At 39.4% G+C, this 24,594-nt stretch overlaps 1 protein-coding gene across 1 annotated transcript in view; it reads left to right on the plus strand.

The window, feature by feature from the left end:
- LOC124863509 (collagen alpha-1(XI) chain-like) overlaps positions 1-24,594 on the plus strand; it is a 74,730-nt gene that overhangs the window by 13,442 nt on the left and 36,694 nt on the right. Inside the window, exons 2-20 of the mRNA XM_047357902.1 lie at positions 1,890-2,054; positions 2,379-2,592; positions 2,892-3,054; positions 9,336-9,455; positions 11,356-11,757; positions 12,475-12,594; positions 12,687-12,797; positions 12,895-12,948; positions 13,060-13,101; positions 14,376-14,438; positions 21,462-21,536; positions 21,699-21,782; positions 21,932-21,988; positions 22,269-22,322; positions 22,446-22,499; positions 22,622-22,675; positions 23,185-23,238; positions 23,456-23,509; positions 24,013-24,057. Of these exons, the coding sequence (XP_047213858.1) occupies positions 1,890-2,054; positions 2,379-2,592; positions 2,892-3,054; positions 9,336-9,455; positions 11,356-11,757; positions 12,475-12,594; positions 12,687-12,797; positions 12,895-12,948; positions 13,060-13,101; positions 14,376-14,438; positions 21,462-21,536; positions 21,699-21,782; positions 21,932-21,988; positions 22,269-22,322; positions 22,446-22,499; positions 22,622-22,675; positions 23,185-23,238; positions 23,456-23,509; positions 24,013-24,057 (1,985 nt within the window). The remainder of the gene's footprint in view (positions 1-1,889; positions 2,055-2,378; positions 2,593-2,891; positions 3,055-9,335; positions 9,456-11,355; positions 11,758-12,474; positions 12,595-12,686; positions 12,798-12,894; positions 12,949-13,059; positions 13,102-14,375; positions 14,439-21,461; positions 21,537-21,698; positions 21,783-21,931; positions 21,989-22,268; positions 22,323-22,445; positions 22,500-22,621; positions 22,676-23,184; positions 23,239-23,455; positions 23,510-24,012; positions 24,058-24,594) is intronic.

Consider the following 24,594-nt stretch of genomic DNA (forward strand, 5'->3'; position numbering starts at 1 on the left):
TGCCACCAAAATGCTGACTGCCTGCAGAAATATCTTATATAAAAAGAAAAAAATTGCTGTGTATCAATACTGCGGCCGCAAGATTTTGATTTCAACTGTCGGCAAAAGTTTGCGGGTGAATATACCACATAGATTGATTGTGCATGAGTGCATGATATAGATATTTATAATATAAAGGCTTACTTGAAACTGATGTTGCCTGAATGGATTATTTTGGATGTCATTGCACAGTTAGAAACTTTGCGAACTATATTAGTTTTTGTTTTTGCCATTTGTTTCTGCTATTTCTGTATTGATTTTATTTTAATGGTTTATCACTCTATATTTATCCAACACTTGCCGCATCAGATCCTAAATGCTTTAAGATCTGCACCCCGTGTTTTCTAATGTTGAAACATAATTGTAATTCATTGCCTAATCTATTAACAGCCTCTTACTTGGGGTAACTGAGGATGATTGAGAAGTTAAAAATGTTTGGTAAAAAAAACGACAGAGTCTGCTTTGCAAATAAATAAAGTCATAAAATGTAATGCTGTGTTTTTCTCCTAGTGGTGTCTGGGGAATAGTAAACTCTCCTCACATGTTTAATTAACGAAGAGAATAAAAGGCAAACTCTGAGCAGTGAGAGTTTCAGGAGGCAATTTGGGCTTAGGATCCTCATTTCAGATGCTCGGAATGCAAATGCTGAGCAGTTCTTTGTAGCAGCTGGTGGGAGACTGGCTGTGCACAAAGCCCCGATCCTGGCTAATGCTCACGGCAGCACTTTATCAGCAGACATCTAATAACATGAGCAGCGGATTGCAAATAAAGCACAGGCTCATTGGAAGGAGGGACGCTGTTGTCTTGGAGAAAGCCCTTATTTACTGGGGCTACGGTTTCTGCAATAAACATTATTTGATCATCGATACCTTAGAAAGACATCTAAACAGTTGTTATACTTGTGAAGCTTGCAAAAAATACAAAATTATTCAGTGATTCAAAAGTTTAGATTGAAATCATAGTATCATAGAAAGCATTGTACAGTTATTCTTATCCAAGTTACTTCTATGCACAAATATGCAAATGAGAGAGAGAGAGAGAGAGAGAGAGAGAGAGAGAGAGAGAGAGAGAGAGAGAGAGAGAGAGAGAGAGAGAGAGAGAGAGAGAGAGAGAGAGAGAGAGAGAGAGAGAGAGAGAGAGAGAGAGAGAGAGATTTGGCCTTTTAGCAAAAATATTTCATTTCTTTCAAACAATGACTTCTAACTGTTAAAGGGCACTTCTTCATTTGTTAATAGCATATAACCCTGGGCATAACCAATTCAGATTAGTCTAAATGGAATCCAGATGTGTCATTGCTGGCTGGCACAGGATGATCTGTGCAGGTGTCAGCTGTCAGGTGAACTGCTGCAGGATTACAGGTTAGATTGTGTACCACCCCCAACGCTATAATAACATCCACAGAAGCCCGGCCACCTGCCGCCACATCTCAGAGGAGCTCATCTTTTTCAACTCCCAGTAAGCAGAAAGGCACCACACTTTAAAACCGGCTTCCAGCCACACTAAATCCTGCTCCTCAGATCGGTAACAAGTAGTATTTAACTGAGCCAGACAAAAAAGCAGGTTGTTGCACTGGCAAAATTTAAGTTTTTAAATGATGAGAGTAAAGCATGCTGGTATATGTTACAGGTTTCATTTAGCCTAAAAGTGTTTTTTTTTATATTTTTGTCATGCAATGTTAGATAGAGGGACAAACAGAAAGCAAGACATAAACTATTAAAATGCATTAATTTGTTTCAAAAGACTAAATTTGCCACAGTGTGTGAGCATAAAATAACATAACCCTGTGTTTCTCAGTCTGCTCCATTACCATGGACAGATGGTTCATTTTCTCTTCTCGTTTTCATTCCCAGCTGATCCTGTTGATGTTTTGCGAGTGCTTGGGCTGTCAGAGAGCATGGAGGGGGTTTCTTTGGATGCTGGGTTCTGCACCAGCAGGAGGGGCATGGAGGAGACAGACCTGGCTTACAAGATCAAAAAGATCCAGCTCAGCATTCCCACTAAACAGCTATTCCCTGGTAGTGTCTAGACTTTTTTTCTTATGCATGACAACATACAGAAAATCTTCTTAATCTACTTCAGCCATGGAATTCTCAATGATTTCCTTCAGTGTCTGAAAACATTAAAATGGACAGACTTTGTATGTAGTTGTTGTGTCAGTAAAGGATAATAAATGTGACAGAACCTCACCCCCTTCCCACTTCTACACTCTCCTTTCATGGTTTATATGTTTCATCATTATCCCTGTCCAGGTGCCTAGCAGCATATGATGAAATGCATGCTCCCTGCTGTGCCCTGCGCTTCTTTCTTAACAACTCTCCTCTCTGCTCCTCCACTTGCAGATTCCAGATTTCCTGTGAATTTCTCCCTAATGGCTACTGTAAGAGCCAAAAAGGGCTCCCAGTCCTTCCTTTTTTCAGTGTATGATGACCAGGGGGTGCAGCAGGTGGGTCTCGAGGTGGGCCGTTCCCCTGTCTTTGTGTATGAAGACCAGCATGGGGAGCCCACTCCACCACTGTATCCTATTTTCAGGAAGATCAACATGGCAGATGGAAAGTGGGTAGTATGAGGGCCTTATCCTCTGTGTTATATCTGACATCTTAGTTGTTCATTTGATTTTATGTGCTAATTATATAAACTTTACAGACCTCTACATGTAGCATTGCGTTTCTGTATTCCACTTTTACCTAGCTTACTCGATTTACTTGACCTGGGGTTCATAGTCAAATTGTCCTCTTGTCTGCTTGCTTAGCAACATATGTGAAAGAACTTGGGAAAATTATTTTCATATGAACAGACAGAACATTATAGTCTCCTCTAAAACTAAACTAAATACTTTCTGGGTGGTGTTTCAGATGGCACAGGATAGCCTACAGTGTGCTCGACAAGACTGTGACCCTTTACTTGGACTGCCAGAGGGTGCAAACTTTGGATCTGCTGCGGGGGGACAATCCTGTGGTCAGCACCGAGGGGGTCATTGTTTTTGGAACACGTCTGCTGGATGAAGAAGTTTTTGAGGTACGAGATTGTGAAAGTGCATGAACCACAAACCAGAGGAAAACAGTCGATTTCTGGGTCAAACTCATGGTTACTCTATTGTTTTTTAAATTTATTTATTATGTTTAGATCTTTTTTTAGCAGATCTGGTTTAGCAGATCTGGTTTGGCAGATAACAATAAACAATGCGAATGTGTTGAGTAATCTGGTTATCTATATAGGAGCAGTTCTGTGTTTATGATGGTGTAGACAAAGGAAAATGTCTAAGACTTTGTGTCTCAGTGGGAGGATTCCTGGTGATTATATATGAACTATTTTATTCTTTCTTTTGGGAACCTCTCAGAGCAGTTTTAAAGCAACCAAGTGGAGTGCAACAAACGTAAGCAAACAACAAATATTTGAGGTACCTATTGATCCAGTTAGATAATGTCTTGGTTTTAAAAATTAGGATTTAAAGCTTTTATTACTATTACCAACGATTCCTTATACATGATCTACAGTGGCTTGTAGAATTATTCTTACCTCTGGATTTTTTCTTTTATTTGTTACATTAAAACCAGAAATTTCCACTTTTATTTTATGAAAACTGTATCTGATAGATCAGCACAACGTTTTGCATAATTTTGAAGTGGAAGGGAAGGGACATGTGTTTTTCAAAAGTTTTAACAAATGGAAAGCTCCCCCAGCCCATTTTCAAGCTAATACCTATAAGTAAAATCCAGTGCAACCAACCTTCTTCAGAGGTTACATAATTAGTAAATATAACCCAGTTGGATGTAACGTAAGCTAAGTATATATGTAAATACAGGTGTACTGTGAATATCTCAGATGTTTGTTAGATAAGATTAGTGTTAAAAAAGCATCATGAAGATCAGGGATAACACCAGACATGTGTGTTGTTTAGAATTGACCGCGCAGGCAAAGAGAGCATTAATCAGAGAAGCAGACAAGAAAGACATGGTTACTCTGACGGAGCTGGAGAGATCATATTATCATTGTACCACAGAAATCAGACCATTATGGAAGCATGGCAAGAAGAAAGACACTGTTTAAAAAAACTCATGTGAAGTCCCATTTAAAGTTTGAACTATTTGGTCTACATGCAAAATGCAAACGCAACCCTGAACATACTATTGTCACTGTTAAACATGATAGACGCCACATCAAACTATGCGGATGCTTTTCTTCACCAGGTACAAGGAAGGCAGTCATCGTTGATGGGAGGATAGATGCAGCTAAATACAAGGCAATCCTGGTAAAAACAGAAAAACCCAAACAAGCAAACATTTCAGACTGTTGCAGAGGTTCACCTTCATGCCAGTCAATGAGCCTAAAAATATAGCCAAAGCTACAACTGTTTAGAGGAATGTTTTAGAACAGCCCAGTCAAAGTCCAAATTTAGAATATGTGTTAAGATTTGAAAACAAATGGTCTCAGATGCTTTCTATCCAAGCTGAATGAGCCTAACCTGTTTTGCAAATAAATCGGCAAAACTGACTCTACATGTGCAAAACTGGTGAGAGATACCTTAAAAGACCTGCAACAGTAATAGCACAGAAAGGTGGCTCTACAAAGTACTAACTGAAGGAGCTGCTCGGCCCACTATTAGATTTGTATTCGTAAAAAAACTTAAAACTGTGCTTCCTTTTCATTCCACATTATAACCACACCCTTCTTTGTGTCGATCCATCACATAAAATCCCAGTAAAATACTCTGAAGTTTGTGTTTGTAAATGACAAAATGTAAACATATTTGAGGGGTGTGAATACTTTTACAAGTAACTGTATACATTATAAGACAGCATCTAAGTCAGCCAGGAGATTTGGTGACCTTGGCAGGAGTGAATTCTAACCTCAGGCTTTATAGCTTCAAAGAACATTTTTGAAAATAATTTAGTGTGTGGGTTTTAACGTGCGTAATACATGTTTTAAAAGGAGCAGGGAGAAGGGAAAATACTATTCAGACTTGCCCAGTTTAACTTTCATTACGAAGCCAAAAAATGATACAAGCTTTAAATGAAGGATCGGACTGCACCTGCTGAGTCTGGTTAATGTGACTTTAGCAATTAATGGCTTCTTTAATAGTTAAAAAGGGATACATAGCCACTATTCGGGGATTTCTGCACAGTTTAAAAAAATTAAAGCCAAACATGTATGCTTAAATTTAGATGAATGCCCACATATGAATTAACATGCAGCAAAGCACACCCAGGGAGTATCAAATCAAACTCCGAGAGTCTCACTAGTTCCTCTTTTCACCACTGTGACCTTTACTGCCAGTCATTCTCTGTACTTCCCATGATAATACTCAACCTTCTCCATTGTCATTCCCAATGAGGCCCAACTAAATCTCTAACCAACGGCATGAAATTGAGATCAGCTCAAGCTCCTTTCTCTTCCATGTCCTCAGGGCTCCTAATGTAGTACAGTAAGAAATGGAGAAAAGAGACGCATAAGATAAGATTTTGTAGATGTTAAAAGGTCTGGTAAAAGTGTAGGGGGAGTTTTTGTATTCTTATTTGGAATGATAGCAAAAAGATCAGAATGTAAACTATGCTAACAGATGTTTTTTGCTTGGAATATGTTTTTGGTAGTTTTTTTTACACATTGTCTTATTATGAACAAAGGGCCTTTGGGTTTTGTATGTATAGTCATCACTCACCCCTGTAACCTTGCCCACAAATTCACATCTTGTCATTTGTGCCCTGCCCTAACCTCAGCTGCCTTTACACACCATGCTGTTCCCCACCACTCTTCCCCTCCCTTGCAGAGAGTGACTGTAGCTTTCCAACTGATGTAATTACTTTAAATCCCACTTGAGAAATGTGTCTCCTTGTAGGCAATATTAATTTCCCTTTTCAAAAGTTACCAAGGCCTTAATGCTTGGCTTTGGACCAAGAACACTCCAATGCCCCAATTTATCATCTTATGCAAAGAGTCATGATGATGATCACATCTGATTTGTGGTAATGACTAATACGTTAAAGTCAATCTGTATGATGTTTCATCCAAATCATTCGTTATGTCAGTCAGTGAACTTTCTGAGGGCAAATGTTTGGAAAAACTAATTACAAAGGGGAAGAATGTCCTTATCGTTCTTTATGTTTTGAACCATTTTTGTGTTTAAATTCCATTGTTTCCAATCTTTGCATTTTCTATGCAGTATTTTAGCAGCAGAGTTCTGCATATTGGGTGAGATTGGTACCACAGGGAGAGAAGTTAAGCAGGCTGACTTCTGGGCCTCTGTTCCCATGACCTGGTTCTGGGGAGGTGGCCAATGTTCTGGCCCAGTTTTCCCATCATGGGACCTCAGCGTGGGAGCACCGGGACTGTGGGCAGCCACTAATGCGCCTATTGCCTCCAGATTACCTACAAATGGCTACATAAACTAAGTAAAGTAAACATAAACTTGGTCCTGTTTTTCTTTATTTTTGGCTGCTCTGTGCCTCCAATAAACGGACTGCATAGATAAGATCCAAACCTGGATTGAATTGTTTAGGAGCTTTCATCCCTTCTGTCTCAATCAGTGCGGGGAATAATAAATAGCTCTCGCAGGGCATGTTGAAACAACTATTATAGAATGTGTAACAAATGTTATGTTTTCCCTATTCCCTAAAACTTATCAGGAATGGTGGTAAGGTTCTTATGGGTAGCAACAGCAGCAATTCTTTCAAAAAAAAGGAAAATTTAACTCTTGTTTTTTTTTACCCATTTATAGTACAGGAAAAGATTGATTCCAGATCTAATTAAGGGATGTCAAAAGGGTATACTGCACATCCTCAGTGAAAGTTCAGTTTCTTGTGACATTGGTAGAAAAAAAGACACTACTGTTTCTCTAATGAGCATTTCAAAGAAAAGTGTGAATAAACTCTGTTGATGAAAATGAAGTGTTCTCATTTTCTGCATGTATTTCCTCCTAAGATGTCCTTGTCTTATCCTATAACTGAGAACGACATGTGCATTAGCTTTATAACTTTTGTTTTTCAAGAGGGGTGACTCCGTGGGCAAGAAAATTGCATATAAGAACTCCCTTTGATTTCAAATTGTGATTGGATTAGTATGGATTAACTCCCATTTGCTTTTCTTTCTACTTCGTCTCTCACTTTCGAGTACAGTAATTTCATTTGCTTGACTCTGACCTGTGGCCAAAAGAGGAAGAATAATTGGATAAAAACTCTTTTAATGTTTGATGTTTTAAAAGCATGCAGTTTGAACTGTCAACCCTAGGTTTACCTTTTTGCTCTGCAGATAAGACTGTGCATGGTCATTTGTTGCTGAGAAAGCTTGACTTGAGCTGTACAAGATGTTGCGAAACAAGAGCTGATTCCTTCAGATTTATTTGACCTGTGGCTCCTAAGTCTTATTGATATTACAATGACACATTAATTAAAAGAACATCAAGCTGTTAATCAAATATAATTCATCTCACATGGCTGCCCAGCTGTCCCACTTTAATATTTCACATGGCAATATGTTCAGAAAGGGCTGCCACTTCCTGACTCCTTTCAGACATGTAATCAAAACCTTGTCAAACAGCATGCAGCATGACTTTTGTCTTTTTTTGTATTTTTTCATACATTATTTGCAAATAAAATAAATGCCTATTAAGAAATTGTATTTTAGTCAGAATTGTTTGCTTTTATCATCATAGTAGAGTGCTGTGAAAAACTATTTACCCTTACGGATTTCCTTTGTCTGATTTTGTTTTTTTTTTTTTGGTCACACTTAAATGTTTGAGCTTATCAAACAAATTTCAAAGTTTCATCAGCTAAATACTTAATGCAAGTTTAAAATGATGATTTTATTTATGAGTGCAAAACGTTGCCTTTAGAGGTATTTTAAATATTTTGGTATTCATTATTTGCAAGACATACAACAAGCAAACTGACAGTGGTGAAGTAGACGGCAGTGCACTAGGAACAGATTCCGGTGGCTGCTAATGCTGTGTTCCTTTTAGCTATGAATTAAGAATTTAGATGTCGAAATTATACCAAATCCAACTAAACCATTTTCCAGTACTTTGAAAAACAGTTAGATTAGCCAAAGCGTGTACTCAGCGTGTGGCTATACCAGCTATTAACTATGCATTTCTCTGCGTATTCCACAAACAAACACTGTAGGTACATGTTTACTATAGAAGGTTGAATAGTACTGTGTGAAAGATTGAATGTCATACAAATCATCAGAAGTACTAGATAGGTCTTTACTGCAAATATTACTAGGTTTTAAAAGTACGGCAACCATATTGGATTTTCAGGCTCCAGTTGGTCAGCAACTACCGATTTCCTGACTCTTTTCTGTTAATTGTTCTCAATTCAAATGTGGAATTGGAGTAAAAATGAAATACATAATTATACCGCATCCATCAAAAAAATCAACCAGTACCAATAGGAATTTAGAATAGGAAATCAATAGAAATTTTCTTTTACTCTTTTGTTTTTATATCAAAACAACAAAAAAAGTGAAGATGTCCAAGTCCTGTAGCGGTACTGTTTTAAAATGTTTGTCAAGGCGACAGTACTTGTCTTACTAAGGCGGTACATGTATAAAAAAATTGAGAACCACTGGCATGCAGTCAGGCCTGATTGTAAATTGTAAAATTGAACTCAACTTTCCAAAATATCTTGTTAATCAGAGTTAATTCATTATTTAACAAAGGGAGATTATTTGTTTTTCACATAGTGCAAAACTGTGTTTTGTAGTTACCCAGGTTAATTTTCTTGGATATTAAATATTGTGTGACGATATGAAACATTTGTCAAAAAATAGACCAAATCTGTAAGGGAGCAATTCATTTTTTTCCCTAAAAAATTAAGTATTTTTATTTTAACTTTGCTGCATGAAGCATTGTGTTTAATATTTTTCTTGATCATTTGTTCATTGATATGTAACCTAATTTTCTTTCCTAGCATGAATCAAACATTATTCTGGGCTTTTGAATGCCACGAATAATTCTGTAATGTTTTGGAGCTGTTGAGTATGCAGATGCTAAAGCGAGTGGAGGCTGTGGGCTCAGAGCTGCAGGGTGCAGCAGTGCTGTCTCTGTCCATGTTTGTAAATATGCTCTGGCTGTGCCTGGAGGGCAAAACGGGAATTAAAAGGTCCTGACAGTGGGGCAAGGGGGGAGGGGACAGTTGTACCTGTGCTATCACTTTTTTCATTCTGACACTTTGATTTACATCTATCTCAACAGCCAGATGATTGCAAATTAAGTTTTATGGCCATTATAAAATGTATATTTGCTGTGTAGCATTTTTATTAGTTCTTCAATGGGATATTTTTGTTTTGGTTCTTGATTTCAGGGAAACATTCAGCAACTGATGATTGCAGATGACCCCCAGTATGCTGCCAACTACTGTGTAAACTTCATACCAGATTGTGACTTGGCTTTGCCATACAACGGTCAAACTCTGGACAACCAGGTCAGTACTGCAAGAGACATGACAATGTTCGTCAAAACACAAAAATGTATTTGCAAAATGCTTTTACTGTTTATACATTGTAGTACATTTAAATACATTTTGCAAGGTTTGACTTTGTTGTAATTTTAATTTCCTGTATTGTCCCTTTGTTTACGGGATGTTTGGATGCCATGATTTTTATAATATGGATTAAGAAACACTTAGAACCTCTGTTTATTGCATCCCAGTCCAAGTCTCCCTGGATAATAATGGGGGCTTGGTAAATCCCACATACCATGAAACTACTCAAAGAAGTACTAGCTTATTAACAGGTAGTTATATGTTGCAAACTGTCTGCAAAGAGACAGTATTGAGATAAAGAGGGAATAGGCCAGCTGTTGAAGCTTGTTTTGAAATGCAGCCAGCATGGAAGCATTTCTAATATCAGGCCCTTTTTTAGCATCTCCGGCTCTCACACTATAACACAAAAACACGAAAGGAAAGCCAAAAAGAACACACATCTGCTCGCATATCTACACGGCAAGCCAGAAGCACGTGACTCAGCAGCTCATTCTTTCCTCAAGGCATGTTTAAAATAATTTTATCAGAGATAAAGATGATTATAAGTGGTTTCTGGTGATGAATGAAGAGATAAGGAGACAGCTGTGTATGTGGATAGGTTTCAGGAAACACGGTTTTACCTTGGCCCATGTCTTTTGCATAGAATTAATTAAATGAATAAACAGTACACAAAGCTGCTGGTTATTGATGAAAGGATGAACTATGAGGCCATCTTGGTAGTCACGCAGCTGCCTTTCATATAAATACAGCTGAATGAGAAGCTCTTAATCCAGAGTGTTTCCATATCCTTCACCAGACTGACCTGCTTCCCATCCCACTCCCACTCTCTGATCATGTTTGCAAGTGGATCTAAATCATGTCTCATTTCACAGGTTTTGCCTTCAGTGCCATTTTCAGGCAGAGGCCACTCAGATAACTTACATACAATGTAAATCTCTCATGGAGGGGACAAACTTTTCCAGGAACAACAATAGTTTAAACATTTGTGTGGACCATACACAAAGCCTTTGAAAGTAAAGCACGATATATGATTCTAATAAATACTGGAACCCTGATCATTTTTCACACTACAAACACAAACTTCAGTGTATTTTATTAAATGTAATGTGATAGACCAACATAAAGTGGGGCAGAATTGTGAAGTGGAAGAAAACGTTTTTTGTTTGTTTTTTTAACAGATAAAATCTGGAAACTTGTTGTGTAATAGTATTCAAAATTCCAGAGTCAGTAATTTGTGAAACTACATATTGCTGCTATTACGACTGCAAGTCTTTTGGGGTATGTCTCTACTAGCTTTGCACATCTAGAGACTGAAAGTTATGCCCTTTCTTTTGATTTGCAGCTCAAACTCAGACTGTAAAAAAAGCATATCTGAATATGAGTTTTCAAGTCTTCCAAGACATTCTCAATTCGATTTAGGACCAGGCTTTAACTTGGGTCATTCCAAAACATGAATGTTAAAATATGAAATTTATCATTTTGGTGTTGGTTTATCAACGTAGATATTGATAGACGAACATTTTTGTTGGTCTATCAAATAAGTTCCACAAAATATGCATTGAAGTCTCTGGTTATAACATGAAAAAATAAGAAAAAATTCAAGGGATATGAATAGATTTAAAAGGTAGTTTATAGAATAATCTCTAACAAACGTGAGTTTTTTCCACATTTTTTTACAGGAAGGGATAGTTTTAGTGGGGTGCACTGTAATCATCTCGCCAGACCTTAATTCTTTACTTAGGCTATTTCCAAAATTGTGTTTTTATTCACAGTACTATTTGTTTTAGTTTTTCCATCTTCCTTTATTGCTTCTGCTTTGCATTTCAAAATTTTATAATAGAACTCCCATCTTGAGCTGATGGAAAGTGACCAACCAACTGAACCAAATAATCTCTCTAAAAAGGACAAGAGAGGCAAAAAAAACAAAAAGAAGAGGGACAAAACCTCTAAAGGAAAACGCAAAGGGAAGAGAAAGGGCAAGAAGGGGTCCAGAAAGAAGATGCATGAAGATGAGAGTCCAGAAGAAGGCTTCCACAGAATTACTACAACACTGCCGGAGTTTCAGTCACAGGAACCTTTCCAGCCCACACAACTACCTCAAACTAAGGGCGACATTGAATCTGTTCTTCCCACTGACATGTTCGACGAGACCATGGTGATGCCCACATATAATCCTGACTTCACCTCTGAGGCCCCCACCGTGGTGCCCAGTACACTGCGTGTATCAAAGGTTACCAAGGAGGTAGACAAATTTATCAGTAGATGTGATCCACCCTAAACCCCTCCCACCATTTGTAGTTCTAACCAGCCAATGCCCGTCTAACCGTAGCGAGCACCTCTTCCTCTTTTCACCACACTAGTTGCTTATCACAACTAACCAGCTACATCCTAATTATTACCTAGGCTTTATCTTCATGCAAATTTGGATATTTCATCCTAGTCAATGAAAACTGTGTGTTTCATCTTTACTGAATGTCTATTTGTAATCTTGGAAAACATGAAGAAGCAAATCTGAAAAGGCTTCTTATTAATTATTTGCTTTAAAGTTCACTCAAAATTAATCATGTGCTTGGATGGCGGCTAATTAAGGATATGCAACAAAGTCTCATGATAAAGCAACCAGTTTTTACATTCTCTCTCTAATAAAAAAACACATTTTGTATGTCTCCTCTATGTTTGTTATTTGCCAGTTTGTCAAGTAATAAAATTTGTCCTGTTCACACTGTTTTCTGTCAGTCTCTTCCACTTTTTCACACAAATCTGATTTAGTCTTTCAGCTAATCACACTTCTGCATTGTAATTAACTGCACACCTGCCATCCTGTTTCTCAGTCACCCAACAAATGTTTATTAAATCACCCTGTTTTCTAACATCTATTCAATAAAAATGCACAGGGGGCCTCAGTGCTCTCTGGTTAACCTTTATGATGGCTCAACTGAAACTGTGTATTGGTCAGCAGGCAATTCCATCAGTGCACACACCACTTGTGGTGGAGTATGAACATGACATTTATGGGGATTTGCATGAAGATCTCTCAGTTTCTACAGTAACTGTGGATTCGAATACAACTGGTTATGAGGTAGGATAAGTGAAACCAAATGTAATATAAAATAGAACACTTCAAAAATATTGATGAATGTATTCACTAACGAGTTTCTGACATTTCAACAGATTCTCGAATACGATGATTTTTCGAATGACACACAGTATGAAGAATATGAAATATATGAGGATGACTTTGACTTTGCAGAACGGGAAAGAGCTCAGACCTTGGATGTTGAGGTAAATCTGTTGCTTAAATTGAGAAGTCATGTTGGTTCTTGGATCCTTCAAGTCATATCTAAGAATTCATATCTATTTTTCCTTTTCTCCACTACAGGCTATACTCAGAGCAGAGAAAGGCCAGAAGGGAGAGCCAGCTATTATTGAACCGGTGAGCTGCTAGAGCGTTTAATTAATAGTATTGCAGGCACAGTTATGTGTGCAGGGGAAGGATAGTATATTCTCTGAATCTACATTGAATGCTTCTTGTGTTTGCTTCTAGGGTTTATTAGTGGAAGGACCCCCAGGCCTGCCGGGGCTAGAGGTGAGCCATTAAACATCTGCAATAAAATGATGACAATTTAAAGACAGATCAAATATTTTATACATACAATGCACCTCAGTAAAATACAATGCCATTAAAAAGTTCAATTATTTTTGCAATTTAGCTCAAAATGCTTAACAAATTATAAATTTGTACATTTATTTCTATTAATTTTGGATGATTATGGCTTACATTCAAAACATTTTTTTCAGAAAATTGCATATAAGCATAAAATAATTTTTATTGCAGTAATAATAGCCTTCTAAATAATATGTCCATGTACTATGCATTGTACATACTCAATACTTGGGCAGAAATGGTTTTCCATGACTATTGCTGCTACGTTCTGCTGAGGTGTTAAGCAAGCCCATTTGGGCTTGATAGTGGCCTTCAGCTTGTCTCCATTGTTAAGTCTAGTCTCTTCAATCTTACTCATGGCAATTTCCTACAAGTTATTTATAGGGTTTAGGTCATGCCAGCTCAGTTTGCTGGAAAAGCATGCACAGTGATACTGTCATGACGTGTGGTAAAAGTGAACCCATATGCAGGCAAGGCAGCAGGAGGAGTATGATGGGGAAGATGAGTGCAACAGAATAATCTAGCAGTGAGACTTACAAACCAAGGACATCAAATTACCAGGATAAATCTTGGTATGGTGACTGTTAAATCACTTACCCTGGCTTCAGTCCACACCTTGTGAATCTCTTCCAAAGTCTTGAATGGGCTTTGTTTCACAATCCCCTGAATGCAGTACTCATCCCTATTTCAACTAATATACCTGAATGCAGCACTTATTTTGTAGCTTACTCTTTTTGTTGAGTTTTTCAGTAACTGTTTTCTGAATTCCAGACAAGTCAGCCACCCTCCGAATTGATTGGGTAGGCTATAATATGGCCACAATGTTCCTATATGAAAATAATATTTTATTGAATTTATGTAATATTTTTATATTCTGGGAAACTGAATTTTGTGTTAGATAAAATCATTAGAGATAAATGTTTGAAATATATAACTATTTGGGTAATGAATCTTTATAATAACTTAAAATGTTTTGACTGAAATGAATGAACTTTTATTTCCTACTTGAATTCATCCAGATGCACCTGCACAGATCATGAGGATACCACTGCTTCATCATTAACTAGCTGATCAGGAGAATTTAACAGATAACTGTAAACCACATGGAGAGTCAGAAAATACTTGTGGTTAAACTAATGTTTGTTAGAACATAGCCATGTTCTTGGGTTCTTGTCTAAGTACTGTTTTGTTTACAGGGACTTCCTGGGCCAGCCGGACCAACAGGGCCTCCAGGGCCCAGAGGAAATCCAGGTGATCTGGTGAGTGTGGCTCTCAGATTGGCACAAGCCAGAATTTGGACTCAGTGATTTACTGTGATTTCAGATTGACCTTTTACCTGAGGGAATAATACACTGAACTTGACTGCATTATTTTGCTTATCGTTATGCAAGTGCCTTCAGGATACATCCTAATCAGATGTCCGAACCACCTCAAATGACTCCTTTCAATTAAAAGGAGCAGCAGCTCTACTACGAGCTTCCACCAATTGTCAGAGCACCTTACCCCATCTTTAAGGCTGAGCACAACCACTAGTCTCAGATCTAAAAAAATGCATGTTGACAAAAAAATCAATATAAACACAATAGATTTGAAGTCATTGAACAAACACTCCTTTATGTATCTGTCCATGTATATGTCTATATATGTATCTTCCCATTTTTCTGTTTCTAGCCATCCTTCCTCATCTATTTGATCATGTCCATCTGTCTAGCTTTATTTATCTATCTGACTTCATCTATCTATATCTATTAGTGCTAGGCAACCATTCAAATTCTTAATCAGCATTAATTGCACTGTTCTGTGCAAAATTCAGTAACGAATTCAAAAGTTGTTTTGTGGACTTACTTTAAAGGAACTTCTATATGAACAAACGTGTAATAACATTTGTTTCACAAACAATTAAAAACAAATAAGATGCTCATTAACTGCAATTTTCCAAAGAAAATACACATTTATCATGGTTTAATAGTTAATCAAATGTTTAAATGAACAACCGAATAAGGAGCTACATCGAATGAATAAATTCAATTCAAGTCAATTCAAAAACACTTTATTAGTCCCAAAGGTAAATTAAATGTTGTTGTAGCTCATTATACTATATATTATATATCATAAGGACATAGTCTGAACATTGAGACACTTTACAGTCTCTGATTTGTCTCAGTTTGAGGTAATTTGTTCACTTTCTCCTGATGCATGTGTGTTTAACATGTAAATAACATAGTGGGAGCTGGATTTTATTTCGAAATCTGACCTCTGTCCCTGCCACGACCATCCAAAAGACTGGGTCATTTATCTTTTTTTTTTTTCAAATAAAGATGTGACTTATTTGACGTGCGCACATAAAATGCACACATACAGCGACAGGTAAATTAGAGATTTGGGCACATATGAGCTTCCAAACAAGGACATAAACCATCACGGTTGATTTCTTTTTTTTCTCTGCTCTTCGCTCCAAAGCGTTATTTAGAAAAAAAAAAAAAAAACTTAACTTGGCTGTTGGAGGAAGGGGGTCTGCCCCACCTCTTGCATGTACATTTGAATAGGTGTGTTCCTCCACCATAAGCTGGAAAAAATATAGTTACTCTCCCACTGTGATAAAGGGATAGGCGGTCCTGTTTGCATGGGGGAGCCTCCTCTGCAGAGGACATGGAGACTTGATTAACAAGATCCTCAAAGGTCTTTTCTTCCGCTGCTGGACAATATCCTCAGTTGCTAGTTCCCACCCTAACCAAACAAAATCTGGGATGGTTCCCATTATCCCTGTCTAAGTCATCAAATGATTGTTCAGAACTTGAGGCCAACAGCCACTCCTTATCCATAGCCTCTCCAAATCCCACCCACACTGGAGTTTTTGCTTCAGTAACCACAGAAGCCACATTCTTTTGGGCCATTTAATAGCCATTAGCTGTTTCATGCTTAGTTGGCTCTGTCCAAACCAAGCTTGAAAGGCTTCCTTCTTCAGCTTATCGGCTTCCATCACCACCGATGCCCATCACCTTGTTTCGTTGTCCGATGAGCTAACCCCTCCCTCCTACTTCTCTATGTCTAAAGGGATTGCTCAAACCAGCTCTCCATCCAACGGGTCTGGACTTCCCTAAACCTGGAAGGTCTTAATAAGCAGGTTTACTGAAAGTTCTGTTTAAGCTGGTGTCGGGAAATGACTCGCCTAGCCTCTGACAGCGTTCATACAAAAGTCTCGCCCTTCTTCAACTGGTGGTGTGGACGACTGAGTAGCCTATCGCAGTCATCCACACTTTAAACAGTCACTTTTGTTCACGACTGCTCATTCCCTAATTTTACAACTGGCTCTTGGTATATGAGCTAGGTTGATTTTAGTAGCTCAGCACGAGCCCCAAGGGCGCTGTTTTAACAAACTTGACTAAGGCAACCTATAAAAACCTCCTAAAATATCTTAGAACCAGGAAACAAGACTTTTTACCACCAATGAAAAACCAACAATACAATGACTCAAATAATTGAATGTCCACGATTTAACTAGAATTTTATATGCTTTCTTTAATTAGTAACGCTTTTGCAGGGGTCAATAACAGCTTAAATTCGGCAACACAAAATAATTTCAATAATAGAATGAATCAGTCAACTCAACCTGTCGTTCCCTGATGCTGAAACTAGTGAGTTTGGGGAGGCTTTGAAGACGGAGGTTCATCCATGCACCTGATGGAGATGTTTCTTCTAGTAACAACTAGTGGTTTCTTGAAGGGAATATGACTTAATCTTCAGTTTTCTTCCTTTAAGTGGCAGGCACTGATGCTCCAGGTTTTGATGGTTAAACAGGATATTTGTTGTCATATGTCTCCGAAGACAGTAGTTTCCAGAGGCTGAAAAGTTGAAGGAAACCCGGAGACATAAATGAGGTTGATTCAGGACTTCCAGAAGCCTGAAACTTAGAGCAATCAGCTGTTCACCGATCAAGTTCACTTCTGTTGTCTGGATAAAAAGGCTTTAGATGAAATCAGATTCTTAATTTTGAGGCACAGTCCTTTCTGGGCCCACGGGTTGATCCTCTTCTTTAATGCAGTCGATCAGTGGGGCTGTGTCTCTGATCCTTTTCCATCCAAGCTTATCTTCTCCGTCTGATCTTGTTTGCTGGTCTTCTGCGAGGAAACAACCCCGTTTCTGCTCTCAGCATTGTTTTTATAGCGCTTGATGCTTGCACCGGTCAGGCCCTTATTAGGCTTCTTAGTTATTGTGCAACCTATTCAGCTCAGCTTCTTGATCATTGCTCAATACTTTAGTCATGGTCATTGTGACCTACTGATTCTGCTTCTCAGCCTTGGAGATGCTAATAATAGCCACGCTGGTCTGTAGTCGCATCCTCCCTTCCTCCCGTCGCTGTCAGCATACAGCTGGCTCTCGTCACTCCTAGTCATCCTCCAGTTCTTTCCCTAATCTGCTCAGTTTTAAACTTTACACAGTATTACACATTCCATTCTTCAGCTTCCAGCATTTACTTTAAAACACTGTTGCAAAACCATCACTTCATTTTCTTTATTCATGCTTTAATGTTATATTTCTTTCATATATAGCTGATTGAGAATGTCAAACCTTAATGTTTTTCCTCTAATTCTCAGTTCTTAACCACATTTCAATCATACATCTTTTAACTTGTTAATCAAAGACTACTAATTTTATTCAATACATATGAAAGAATGTAAAATCATCATACATCATTTCTTTGGATATACTTGTTTATATTTTTGCAAAAGATAAGACAGATAACATGTGGCAGATAATACGTGGCTCCACACAAGCCTCTCCAGTCTCTCAGCTCCAGAATATGAGAACATGCTTGTTTCACTCCTCACTGCTTCAACTGTGTGTTTTAATAATTATTGCATGGATTACACATAAGGATATAAGGATATTTAGTGTAACTTTATGGAATTAACTGTGAGCAGTTACTAAATATTGCATGGATTACATGGAAAGATCTCACCTTATTTTGACACCCCCTTCTTGAGATCAGACTGTATCCATGCCTAAAGTCCAAAAAGTCAGAGAAAATCAAAGTCTGTATCATAAACACACAGGGAGAGTACCTCATCTTCCAAGTAGTGTGAGTAATGTGGTGATCGGGGCACTGGCGTCGAGGACCAGACGTCGAGAACCTCAAACTCGTCGATGAAGCAGGATGCATCAGAAGGGGAGATGACACAGGCTCCTTCCGGAGGACAGGTGGTGAGGGAGACCCATCAGCGACAGATCCTCTATGCCTATCATTTGAGGCGGTGTCAACAGGGCTATGGATAGGCGAGAGGAGTGGGGGTAAGGGCGAAGGGGGGGAGAGGGGTTGAGGAGGGATCATCGACATTACCTCGGCCAGCCAGCCATCAGACAGCTGTGGAGGACCTGTCTCCTCACGCATGGAGTCAACTGTTGGAGAATTCTGGGAGACTAGCTCCTCCAGCGAGACCGGCTGGTGTTGCTCTTCATCATCACCTGCAGACGTTTGACAGGTGACGCTCTTGGTGGTGACCGAGGTTTGAGTGCTGCTCTCTACAGTAGTGGTTGACACCTGGCATCCCTGGACCTCGGTGCCCCGAAGAGGCGAATCAGGGGAGCCATGGGCACCAATAGCAACAACCCTCCCATCGAGTAGATGGAGGGTGAGCAACCAGAATCCATCTTTAGGATCTCTCCAGATGTAACTGATGATGGGGAGATACATTCCCCCTTGCTGTGTCTTAATCCTAAAAGTGTGTGCAGCAGCCCCGAAGGCCGATGTCCAGGTCACCTTGTATCGTGTCTGAAGATTTCGGCTCATGGTCATGGAGATATAGGGAAAATCTCCAAGACCCTCAATGCAGAAAACACTTGTCACTGTAGCATAGTTGACAGCGATAGAGAGACAGTGGTGACACCAGTGTGCCTCAGGCGTGACCCAGAGGTATCTGAGCACTGAGGCTGAAATTCCACATCTGGAACAGGAGACTGTGTCCTGGAGAGATATATTGGAGGCCTGTAAGTGGATTTTTCAGGAACATAATGTGAACCCTGGATAATCACCTCCAGGGTTAAAAACTAAACGAAGAGATTAACTAATTATAGAAGCATGCGTTCTAGCGGGCGAAAATCAGACTGTAGTGCTAGACTACTTCTCTGTTCCGTCTCTGGGCGGCCAGCCAAGGGGAGCAAAAAGGTGGAGGTGTGGAGGAGTGTCACTCGACAAGGCATCGGGGGAAGCAGCTGAGTAATGGAAGAAAGCTGCATAGGTCATAAGCCAAACCATAATGGCTAGATCAGAAGTGAGTTGCAGCCAATAAAGGAGAGAGAGTACTCCCCATCCTAAGCTCCAAGCCCCCAAGCTAGCCAATTTTGTGAGCCAAATCCATTTGCCTTGTCCTTTGAGAGAGAGTTAATTGCCCTAAATAGGCGATGACGCCAAAAGCTAAGAGTGCCTCCATTATTGCAGTAACTATCTTAGCAGGTGTGCGACGGGTGGCATGGGGTCCGCTCAGCAGTATCTCAAGCACTAAAGCAATGGTGTCGATACAAAGCCACAGTGCTACCATCAGGCTTCTCTTCCAGTCAACACTGACCCTTCCCAAAAGATAGGACGCAAACAGCGATAACGCCACTTCCCATCTGCGTATCCAGAAATGGCCAAAGATTAATTTAGCATAGCCTTGAAGCACGATGAGAAACCGTAATGGTTGGCTGACCGACCAGGCTCCGGTGTGGCAATAGCATAGCCATCCACAGAGAAGCGCATAAAACTCCACTGTACTTACTTGGACAGGCTTGGAGATAGTGGTTGAATTGGTAGTCATGATGATAAGCGACTGCAAAGGCTTAGGCTCAAGTGCTCTCTTCAAACCTGGAACTCAGAGTGACTCAAACTCCCCAAGCCCTGGGTCTTATACCCGGGGTGGCCCCTCCCTCAAGGGGAGTGGCTGATAACTCCTCCTTCCCGGCCTGAGCATGGACCGAAGGAATTGTTGCGCAAGAACTTTACATATTATGAATACAATAATCACTCCTACAGCAGCAAGCAAATAAGGCCACAGCATCATAAACAAATTAGCGATCCAACCTTCAACTACTGAAACCCCTTCCCTTATAATGTGTCGGGCTTCCTGAGCAACTATAGTAATTACATTGCTGACTAAGTGTCCGAATGTCTCATACCAACTACAAGCATGCTGATACGCTCCTTCCCCACAATTCTTCCAGGTTTCACTGCGACAAGCACCAATGATCTTTCGGCTCCAGCTCCTGGAAGCTACATTTGCATTAGAGGCTGAACATGGCCCACTGGTATTCCATTTACCCAGCTTCCCTCAGAAGATAAGACAATCTTTAATGGTGGTGCGAAACATCCCAAGTTCACCCTCACCACACGTTTGGGCTTTTACAGATCAGTCCAGCAGCTTTCCCTGCAAGCAGAGCCAACTCACTGCCAGGTGGTGATCAGTTGAAAGCTTTCTCTGGGGTACAAGTTGAAGATCCTCTAAACAGAATCCTCTGCCAGGTGGTAATCACATGTACCCTACTGTCTATCCAGGCTGTGTTGATCATTGAATCGCTCTCCTCCCCTCATCCATGGCCAATTTGCTATTGTTGAGCATACCGAGGGCTGAAATGAATATATTGAAAATAAGTTATTTGAAATATTAGGTAGATTATGGCTTTGTGTAAATGCGTTTTGCAAAGAAGGTACACTATATTGCAAAACGTATTGGGTCACACCACCAAAGCAATGAATTCTGGTGTTGCAGTCACTTCCATGGCTGCAGGTGTAAACATTTTGGAGAGGAGAAACTTGAATGGCCTGAGTCTTGACCTCTGTCTTTTTTAACACCTTTGGGATGAATTTGAATGGAGGATGCAATTCTTGCCATCTTATCTAACTATGAACACACTCCTAAACCTTGTGGAAGATTTTTACTTTACAATATTTAAAGTTGCTATTGCTTGGAATAGTGTGTCCATAGATTAAAAATAGGATGTCATCGAAGCTTATGTACATGTAAAAGTAGACAGACAAATACTTTTGGCATTATAGTGTAGTTGAATGTGAATAAGTTTTACTAATCATCATAAAAATCATCAATGATTTATGACTTCAGAGGTCAAAGGTGCTTTCGTACATAGATGTTTTTTCAAGTAAGAAGCTAACACAGGCGTGCCTCATGTTAAAATTGTATCACATTCTTTTCACCTTCATGATTGCTTTTGTTTTCAGAAGATATTTAGATACCCACAACAAGAGGCACAGTTGCTAATGCTTTTACCCTTTTCCTGTCTTCTTGTTTTAGGGTCCTCAGGGACGCCCTGGTCTTGCTGGGGTAGATGGGATCCCAGGTCCTCCAGGAACCCTGCTGATGCTACCAGTAAGATCTTGTAGCACACCAAAATGCACAGGAATACACACACCTCTGTTTTCTCTTATTGTTTTGTATTGTCATGACCACAAGGGGGGGCTGTTTGACTGAACTTCCTTTACATTTGGGAATCCTGCATTGGGACTTTACTTCTGCTCTCACTGCCAACAGTTCCAGTTTGGAGGTGATTCACAGAAGGGACCAGTGGTGTCCCCCCAAGAGGCACAAGCACAAGCTATCTTGCAACAGACCAAGGTTTGCCTCACAGGTGTCATAGCAAAACATCAGTGATGATCAAATAGTAATTATTTGCTATAAGTTGACAGTTTTCTTCCACATGAGATATAATATACTTGGTTTGGTTCAATATGACCTAAATTCAGATAAATATGTTTTTGTTTCAGCTGTCACTTCAGGGGCCTCCAGGTCCACTGGGTCTTACAGGAAGACCAGGCCCAGTGGTAAGTAAATTCTCTCACTCATACCAAAGTAAATGCAAACCCCAACAGCTTCCCCAGCTTCTAACATCATGGCTGCAAGTTTTTTTTCTCCAGCCTCAAACTCTAGACTCACATTTCTCTCTGTTTTATTGTATCTCTGATTTCTTGCTCGCAGTTTTATGATTGCTTTCTGAAAGCTGTAGGGATAAAACTCAAGAAGCCTTTAACAGGGTTTGCATGTGTTTTGATTGTGCAGTGTTTGCTCTGTCAAATAAAAGGGCACTTATGTTTTATTTTCTAGGGTCTTCCTGGTCCAACCGGGCTCAAAGGAGACCATGGAGACAACGGCCCCACTGTACTGTTATCTCCACCTCATTCTGAGCTTCCATTTTTGTCAGAATATCGATTTACTTTTGTCCTCTCGCCTCCCTCTTTGCAGCCTTTTCCATTTGCTTTATCTTCTGCATCTTTTACATAGGGACCCCGTGGGTTGCCAGGACTCCCCGGAATTAATGGAAAGCCAGGCAAGAGGGTGAGATATCTGTTGTACTGAAGTAGTTCCAAGCGGAAATATTTCCTGTCTGGATATTGTGATCAAAACATACAGAGCCAAATCAAACAAAACCTATATTAACTGGATTGAGTATCTTATAGGGACGTGTAGGTGTGGATGGAGGTCGGGGAGCTCCAGGTGAAACAGGTGCAAAGGTAAATCTTCCCACATTGCAATATTAACAGATAACATTTAGGTGAAGAGCACTTTAATTATTGTTAATTGTTAAAGAATTCATTAGGCCCTTAAAAGCCTTGAACTCAACAATATCACACGTTTGTGCAATAAGGTGCTTTAACAGCACCCAACTATCACCACCCGCAAATGTAAGCCTTCAGGTATCATCAAGCCCCAAGCCTATTATATGTTATTGACAACCAGGCACCTCAATACATAACAGCTGCAGGAAGAGCTTAGTAAATAAATCAGCCTCCCTTGATGCTGGATCTGACTGAACGAGGTCTTTATCAGTCAAAGCAGCATTTTAGCTGCCCTAGAGCTCATCTGAAAGCTCCCTCTCACTCTTTGACACACACTCCAAACAGATGGAAGGGTCTGCCTGGGGAGACTTTTAAGACAATTCTGCTAATGTTTACATATTACTGCAAGTGTTTGTGTGTGTGCTTCCAGGGTTTAATGCACTTGTTTCTTTTTAACATCTCAGGGTGACAGGGGTTTTGACGGCCTGCCAGGTCTCCCAGGAAACAAGGGACACCTAGTGAGTTTTTGTTGGCAATTTCACATTGTTGCTGTATTTATTTTGTCTTTTAGGTGTTAATACCCAAACATGGCATGCATAAATACTTTATAAATCTCATGGTAAATGTTTACTTAATAATTAAGACGATTTATGTTTCTTTGGTGAAAGTCCTCAATGAAAAGAAACATCATGACCTTGCTCTCCTAAAGCAGAAGCTGATGCGTTTGTCTTGTAGGGGGACAGAGGAAGGCCTGGTCCTCATGGCCCTGTTGGAGAGCCAGGAGAGAAAGTGAGTGCTCACATTTTTCAAAATGTATTTGCAATGTACAATACTCAGAAAACACAACCTGAAGCAGTTTTAACATTTATTATTCTTTCTTTTTTATTACAATATCAAAATGGAAACCGTTGTCAGATCAGTGAATCAATATCATAAACCATTTAGATGGAAAATCATCACAGATATAAGCAGGCTTAGATTAGATATAGTCATAAACTCCTGCATTAATAACTCTGCTATGCTGGCTGCACTTCAATCAGCACAAAGGTTTGCAAAACACATAAAAGCTGGCTGCCTCATCCCTGATATGAAAGCTTGCAGCTCGTCAGCACAGTGCCAATCTGTGATAAAGGCTGGGGAAGATTGAGAGGACGGATAGTCTTTGCTCGAAGACTGTTATTTGTCAAACAGCAAATTGTTTTTAATGAACTGTTTTCCTAGATATAAATGTTTTCAAACTACAGGCCGAACTGAAGAGTTGCATCTGATCTAATCTTTCCTTTTAATCATAGGGGTCTGATGGACCTGTGGGGCCAAGAGGTCAACCAGGTGAACCAGTGAGTATTTTGATCTAGAAAAATGGTTTAAACTCTGCTCATGCACACAGCTCACACTGTAGCAGACCCTCTTATGAACATATTCTGGGGTTGTTGTTCTCTATTTGATAGGTGCAGTGCTGCGAAGAAGTATTTTTCCACTCCAGATTATTTCTATTTTTTTTTTTTTTTTATGATATTGAAATGTTTCTGATCAGCAAGCACATTTTAATATCAAAATAAATATAACCTGGTGCAAAAACAGTTTTCAAAAGATTTCATTTGTTGAATGAAAAAATATATTGTAAATTAGTCTTTTATATCCCTGGGGAAGATTTTCGGCTCACCCCTCTTTGCAGAAGTGTTTGAATTCAGCCACAATGGAGGGTTTTCCACCACGAATATGCCTCAGCATCTCAATCAGATTTGCATCTGAATCATGAACACTGATAATAACTGAGGCAAATCAGGCCTGAAGTGCTTTAGATTTTGTTCTAGATTATTTTGTGATCTCCTAGATGAGTTGTCGATGCACTGTTGGAGTGATTTTGGTTGGCC

The sequence above is a fragment of the Girardinichthys multiradiatus genome, chromosome X (assembly GCF_021462225.1).
Source record: "Girardinichthys multiradiatus isolate DD_20200921_A chromosome X, DD_fGirMul_XY1, whole genome shotgun sequence".
NCBI classification, from domain to species: domain Eukaryota; kingdom Metazoa; phylum Chordata; class Actinopteri; order Cyprinodontiformes; family Goodeidae; genus Girardinichthys; species Girardinichthys multiradiatus.